Source organism: Pangasianodon hypophthalmus, chromosome 15, assembly GCF_027358585.1.
Source record: "Pangasianodon hypophthalmus isolate fPanHyp1 chromosome 15, fPanHyp1.pri, whole genome shotgun sequence".
Classification (NCBI taxonomy): domain Eukaryota; kingdom Metazoa; phylum Chordata; class Actinopteri; order Siluriformes; family Pangasiidae; genus Pangasianodon; species Pangasianodon hypophthalmus.
Genome location: NC_069724.1, coordinates 23,608,448 through 23,615,870, shown reverse-complemented (window position 1 = coordinate 23,615,870; position 7,423 = coordinate 23,608,448). Strand labels below are relative to the sequence as shown.

At 33.3% G+C, this 7,423-nt stretch overlaps 1 protein-coding gene across 1 annotated transcript in view; it reads left to right on the top strand.

Annotated features, from left to right (window-relative positions):
- The first annotated feature begins 1,115 nt into the window (after positions 1-1,115).
- The window catches only part of LOC113535520 (macrophage mannose receptor 1), a 36,710-nt gene continuing 30,402 nt past the window's right edge, over positions 1,116-7,423 (top strand). Inside the window, exons 1-6 of the mRNA XM_026928851.3 lie at positions 1,116-1,432; positions 3,444-3,589; positions 4,533-4,645; positions 5,346-5,479; positions 6,445-6,665; positions 6,930-7,039. Coding sequence (XP_026784652.3) covers positions 1,390-1,432; positions 3,444-3,589; positions 4,533-4,645; positions 5,346-5,479; positions 6,445-6,665; positions 6,930-7,039 — 767 coding nt within the window. The 5' untranslated portion in view covers positions 1,116-1,389. The remainder of the gene's footprint in view (positions 1,433-3,443; positions 3,590-4,532; positions 4,646-5,345; positions 5,480-6,444; positions 6,666-6,929; positions 7,040-7,423) is intronic.

Here is a 7,423-nt window from a genome sequence, read left to right as displayed (position 1 = left end):
AAATGAAAATGGACTTTCTGACTGAATTTATGAAAACTACTACTACAACTACTACTAATAATATGACTACTAATACTACTACTAATTTTACTAATAATGTTAATAATAATAATAATAATAGTAATAATAATAATAATATATTTTCCATAACTGTGGTAATGATCTTATAAATACACCTGGCTGTTCAGAAAGAAAGAATTAGTGCCTTTGACGTTATATGTACATACATTTTATATATTTATATTTTTCCGACTATAAAACTCAGTACTGTGTAGAAAATATGCATCATTTTTTGGATTAGTCTAATGTTGCCATCTTTGTTTATACTATACACAAATATAAACAGTAAATCCAACTGTTTGGAACTTTCATGTACTTTTAACAACAAATTTGATTTGTAACAGGCATGTTGAATGTTTAGAGTTCAATGCATCCACATTTAGCTACCATGCAACTAGCCTACAGTGTAAGTCTACATAAAAACTACTTTAAAATGGTCAAACTTCAAGTTGAATAGTTTTGTTTAGTTGAATTGAGTCTGATTTTCAAAATGTAATAGTTACAATAGTGTACTTTGAAAAATAGAATTGAGTAAATGATGTAAGGCATGTAACTGAGTGAGTTTTTATATTTAATTATGAACTACTGTGTGGCTTCAAGGCTGACATAAAGATGGGACTTTTTTTTTAACACGGCTACTAACAGTATTTTACGGTAAAAGTAATTTTTTTTGAGACATTCTTATGATTTAATCAGTAAAAAGTTGCCATTTCATATTTAATAAAATATGATGGTTAAAATTATAGCACAATAAATTTATGTTAACACATTAGTAGATGAAAGTTGAAGGTTTATTGTGTATTTCTGTGCTATAATTAAATCATTTGTAGTGGGCCTGTAATAGCCTATAATATGCACTTTTTTTGCTCAGTTGTGTATTTTGCAGCTTAATCATAACAGTAATGAAAGTGTTAACTATAACTGTAATTATTATTGATATGAACAAAAAATATCACGCTCGATTGTAAATTGACAATAAAGTTGGTCTCTATCTCATGCTGAGTCTCCTGCAGCATCAGGCGGCCATGTTGTTTTTACAGCTTCATCTTTGGACTTTGGGATGAAACTGAAAAGAAGCCGTGACACCTGAAGATGCTCAGAGCTGTGGCGAGTGAGGGCTGGTGCACACACTCTCAAGGAATCGTGGGAAAAAAGACATTTTTACAGACATGAGGCAAAACATCTAACTTTGAATGTTAACCTCAGCTAGAATTTATTCTAACACTGGGACTGAAATATACAGAAATAATATATAGCCTGGGAGTTTTTTTTTTTTTTTTAGAAAAAAAGTGTTAATTTACTGCCTCACTGAGTGACAAAGAGCAAAGAATGATCTTGCTCTTCATCACGCTTTTTGGTCTCGTTCATTCTGGTAAGTATTACTTTTTATAGTTTATAGATATGGATTAATAATAAAGATACATTAATGAAGCAAAAATAATTTCATATTATTTAAATGATGAATGTTGAGTTTGTCTTCAGAATTAGATTGCTGTGATTGAATTTGATTAATTTTTATTATTTTAGATGATTTTTTTTTTTTTTTTGGATGTGTATTCTATTAGCAGATTTCCATTACATTAACAATGAACAATTCTGGGGTGTTTAAAAAATAACATGAAATAACATGAAAAAATAAATTTGATGTGGATTCTACCAGGAGATTTCAGGAGATATTAGCAATATAGGTTTTTATAAAAGCCTTAAATTTAAACACTAGAATTTAGAGGATTTTCTTTTTTTTTTTTTGTTTTGTTTTTTGTTTGTTTGTTTGTTTTTACATTAAATTACAAATAATTTTGAGGTACAGTCTCCCATCAGATTATCATTACATTAGCAAATTAGGATGTTAAGGTTTTTTTTTTTTTTTTTTAAACAAAATTAAATGAAAAACAAAATAGAGGTAAAAATATTGATTAAGGTTCTTAATAAACAAACAAACAAAAAAGAACCAGCATAATTCCATTACATTAGCAATTTTCCCCTTTTTTTTACAAGCTATATTACATACCATTTGGAATACTTAGTTTATGCAGGTTGATAAACACCATTTGAATAACATTTCTTTATAAAATCAGCCTATTGTTGGTAAATTTGCCAAGTAAATTTTCTGTAAAATGTTTAAATAATCAAGGTCTTTTGTTAAACACAGCAAGCAACATCCCACATAACCATGCTAAAGTGTCCACCTCGATTCACAGCCAGTTTTCTTTATCTTTACCTCTTAATTTGCAATTCATGTGATTTTTTTTTTTTTACAAGTCTCTGCAAACTGATTAAGCAAGGCCAGTCAAACATTAGCAGTGCAGTATCATTACTGCTGGCATTTGGATGCTTATATCACATGACTTAAGCCACTGTCATGGGACTTTTACGATGGACTTGTATCCTCTTCACACAGAATGGCTTTTTAAAATGACTGTGCATCCTGTCAAATGACAGAGTGTATAAAATTGAACTTAGTCCCACTCATGTAGTTCAGTAGAGTCTTTATAAAATCAGCCTCTTGTTGGTATCAAATTCTATTAGTTATTGAGTAAATTTTCTGTAAGATATTTCATTAATAACTTTTTTAAACACAGCAAACAACATCCCACATAACAGTGCTAAAGTATCAGCATCATCTCAGTTAACCAGCTAACACTCAACTAACTAACATTTAACTCTACTAACTAGATAACATTCAACCCAGTCAGCTAGCTAACTGTAGATAAGACCCAACTCAGCTAAAGGTGACTTTTAAACCAACTCTCTAGCTAACATTTAACTCAGCTAGATAATGCCCTGACTTTTACTCAACTAGCTAAACAGTGCCAGACTTAGTTAACATTGAATTCAATTAACTAATTAGCATTATTGTGAGGTAACTAGCTAACATTCAACTTAGCTAGCAAATAGACAAAAACCTCAGCTAGTAGCAGTTAACTCAACTAACTGGTTAACATTTGTCACCTAACCAGCTAAGATTCAAGTCTGCTAGACAGCTAACATTCAACTTAGCAAGCTAAATAACATTTAATTCAGCTAGCATTTACTTCAACTAATGGACTAATAATCACCTCAGCCAGTTAGCTAACTTTCAACTCGGCTAACTATCAAATATTTATGTCAGATAAATAACTAACATTTAACTCAACTAAGACAAGCTAATAGTCACCTATCTATCTATCTAGCTATCAATCTATCAATCTATCTATCTATCTATCTATCTATCTGTCTGTCTGTCTGTCTGTCTATTCTCCTTTTTCTTCTGTCTCATTTTGTCTCCTTTTCTCACTTTCTTTTTCTCTGTACACCTGTGTCATTGTCTCCTTCTCTGTCTCTGTCTCTGTCTCTGTTCCTGTCTCTCTCTCTCTCTCTCTCTCTCTCTCTCTCCATCTCAGTGCTGGGCGATTGTGAAAAAGGATGGAGGGAGTACGAGGACAGGTGTTACTATTTCTCCACCGATCTAAAGAATTGGCATGGGGCTCTGGAAGAGTGTGAGAAGAAAGAAAGTCATCTGATGAGCATCATGAACCTTCATGAGAGGGTGAGACAGGCAGAGGGTAGTGGAGTCTCGTTATAAAAGCTGACCCTAAAAAAAAAACAGAGCCTGAAAGTTCTGGTGGCGTGGTGTGTAAAAGGTTGATAAACTTATTTTACATTAAACTTAAAAGTAATAAACTTTATGTGTATATGTGTATAGCAATTTTTACTCCCAATAAAATCTCAAGGTTCTATTCCAAAAAAATTTACAACTCCTAGTAAATTTATGATTATTGTAAACATGTAGATCTAAGAAACTCAAACAGCATGATATAAAAATATAAAAACAGACAGCTAGCTAACATTTAACTCAGCTAACTACCTAACATTTAACACAACAAATAACAGTCATCTCACCAAACTAGCTAACATTTAAGTTAGTTAATAAGCCATATATTTACCTCAGCTAACTATCTAACATTTAACACACTGAAGAAGCTAATAGTCACCTCATCTAATAGCTAACATATAACTCAGCTAATAAGCTACATTTACCTCAGCTAAACATCTGTTTAAATCGGATAGCTAATTAACCTTTAACTCAGCTAATAAGCTACATTTACCTCAGCTAAACATCTAAAGTTTACCTCACACAGCTAATTAACCTTTAACTCAGCTAATAAGCTACAATATCAACATTATACTCAGCCAAATATCTGTTTAACATCTTAAACATCTGTATAAGCAGCTAACATTCAACCAAAGTCCTTACTGCCTCAAATTTAACTCGACTAATAAGCTAGTCATCTAACTAGCTAATGATCATGTCAGCTAACTTCAGGCTGTTCTGAACAGCCCTATTTAATCTTATTTACTGAGGGTGTAATATAAAGTGTATATTAAGAGTGAATAAATTAGAAAAATAAATAAGAATAGGACCCTGTATAAAGAAAATTAATTGCATTGAACTGTAATTCCTAACGTTCTCTCGTATTCTCACTTTGTAGACGTGGGTCAGTACGCAGCTCGGCCACGCTATATACTGGATCGGCCTGAACGATATTGTCTCTGAAGGGAACTGGGAGTGGAGCGATGGCAACATTTATTACCCATACCTGGAGTAAGTATCTGTCTATCTGCACTCGTCCTGATACTTTATCTTTCCTACAGTAACAACTAAGACAACGGGGATTTGTATGGTGAAGTTTTTTTTTTGTAAGAAGATGTTAATTTATCATTTATGGAAGGAGTCTCCAGTGTCAGTGCTTCATAACAGTCAGATTCTCCTCTTTATGCGGATAACAAGCTGTAACTACAGCTAACACTCTGACGTGTTTACTTTTTATCCATTTATAGTTACATTTAATCTTGTAGAATGTTTGAACAGAAATCTCAATATGTTTTTTTAAATAACAACACTTTTTTTTTAGCAGTTTATTATTAGCCTTAGACTTATGACGATGAGTCCCAGTGAATGAGCTGCTACTATAAAAATGGTAACGTTTTAGAATAAGCGCATTGAATTACAGCTGGAACTATTGTCAGAGCAGCTGTTCAAGAACTCAAGAACTGAACCCTTTTGTGGTATTAAAATAATTGTTATGGTAGCACCAAGTTTTATATTGTACAAACCTGTTACTTTTCATATGGTACTGTTACTTTAAAAACATTACAATAATTATAATATATACCAGACATTCATTGTAATTCCCACATACGGACCTAAATGCTATATACTTGCTTGCTTACTGTGAAATAAAGTGCTTGTCAACTTTAATGTGAAATATTGCGGTTTCACACCATTTCGTGATCGTTTACAGGTACTGGAGGCCAGGACAGCCAGATAACTATAATGACAATGAGGACTGTGGACAAGTGGATGGGAACAGCAACGGCCGCTGGAACGATGAAGCCTGCACAGTAAACCGGCAGTACATCTGCAAACGAGACAACCGTACGTTACGTTTCTAACAGAGTGGAAGTTGATGAAATGTGTTGATTTAAGGTTTCCACAGCTTTATTAGCTTTTATTCAAAGGCCACATTTGTAATGTTTATATGTTTATCATAATATTATTTTTTAAAAAAACATGACTTAAAAATACTCTGCACTGAATCTTGCTACTTTCTTTGTTACAAGTTTCTTGGACAGAAATTGATAGTAGTGCCAGCTGCAATGCAAACGTCAGGTTTATTATGTTCTAATACGTTATTGTTTCTATAGTAACAACTTACACGAGGACTCGTACAGCATATACACATATTTACGTATATTTCTTGATATGGAGAAGTTTTCTATAAGGAGACATTTATTTAGCATTTATGGAAGGAGTCTCCAGTGTCAGAGATAAAGCTGTAACTTTATGTTTTCCGCCACGGAAAAACTTTATAGCTGCTTTAATGTAAGTGATAAAACTTAGCCTGTTTTGTTATAACTTTAAATGTAACTATGAATGAATAAAAAAATATGATGTCAATGTTTAATACGTTTAAACAATCAAAAAAAAAAAGCTCAGTAGAGCTCCGCCCCATGCCAGTCTGCTCAGAGCTGCTCAGCTTTGCCTCTTTAAAAAAATAAAAAACATAACTTATGAAGCATAGCTAGTTTTAACAACAGCATGGCTTGTTTAGAGGAAGGTGGAGACTGGTCAGTGTTTAGTAATGCAATTGATATTTGGCTCGTAATTGTTAGACGGCTTTAAAAATTACGAACCGCTTCTTTAAAAAAAAATGTGTAAGGGGCTTAAAGGTTACTTTTAGGTTCTAGGTCACTTTTGGTTTCTTGCGTATTTAAACCTACAAAAAAGTATGTTATTCAGGTTTTGATTATTTTCAATGTTTTCAAATCAAATAGCTTCTTTAAGGATATTTTAATCACAGAGCTACGTCCATTACTGTTCTTTTCTTTCTCTCTTTGTAGCAAACCCTCCTGTGTTGTGTGACACGGCGAATCGGTGGGAACAGTTTGGTTCTAACTGCTACAAACTACACCACACATTGAGGAAGAGCTGGATCTCTGCCCGGAGTGAGTGTTTGCAGGAGGGAGCTGACTTGGTGTCCATCGAATCAGCAGAAGAGGAGAATTACGTCTTAGGTCTGGACCCGTCCAGTTACGACCTGTGGCTTGGCTACTCCACCCTGGTGAGTCTCTCCTTACTTACTTACCTAAAAAAGAATTACATGCTGGCTATAAAAGAGACTAAAAGAGTGTGTGAGATTCCTATAGTAACTGTAACGCTTATACATTGTTAAGATGTTAGTGACCGGACCACCAGCATGCACAGTCCACATTTCTCTTCTGCAGTGTAAATGGATTTACATTTAAATTTACATAGGGGCAAATACTTTCTCTTCACACTCTTCACTCAAACAAACAGTCTTTGATGCGAGTTCATTCTTTTGCAGAAATGCACCTCAATATCCTGTCAAGTTCAGCCAAACAGCACCACGTTCAGTTGGTCTGATGCATCTACCTTCAGCTACACACACTGGGCTCACTCGCAGCCTGATCTCACGTAAGAGTTCACATCATAATTATCAACAACTACAATAATCACTTTATTAACCTAGCATATTTAAGGCAGGAAGAAGAAAAAAACAAAAACATTGTGTTTGCAAGATGTCGAACAAATAGTTTTAAAACGATCGTATAAAAAAACCTTCAAATTGTAAGTAATGCCTTACATATAACTGAAGTATTCAGGCCATGGACGAAAAGAAAGAATGGAAAGAAAAAGGGAGACTCTTTAAAAATAGATCAAGGTCACAACTCTATTAAGTTTAAAGTTTCAGATGCTTTAACATGTATAAACCATTTGGGAACAGAATTACTTCTTTGTAAGGAATCATCCTTTGGAAATTATGGAGAAATTCTTGAAATAGTATTGTAAGTTTGAAAA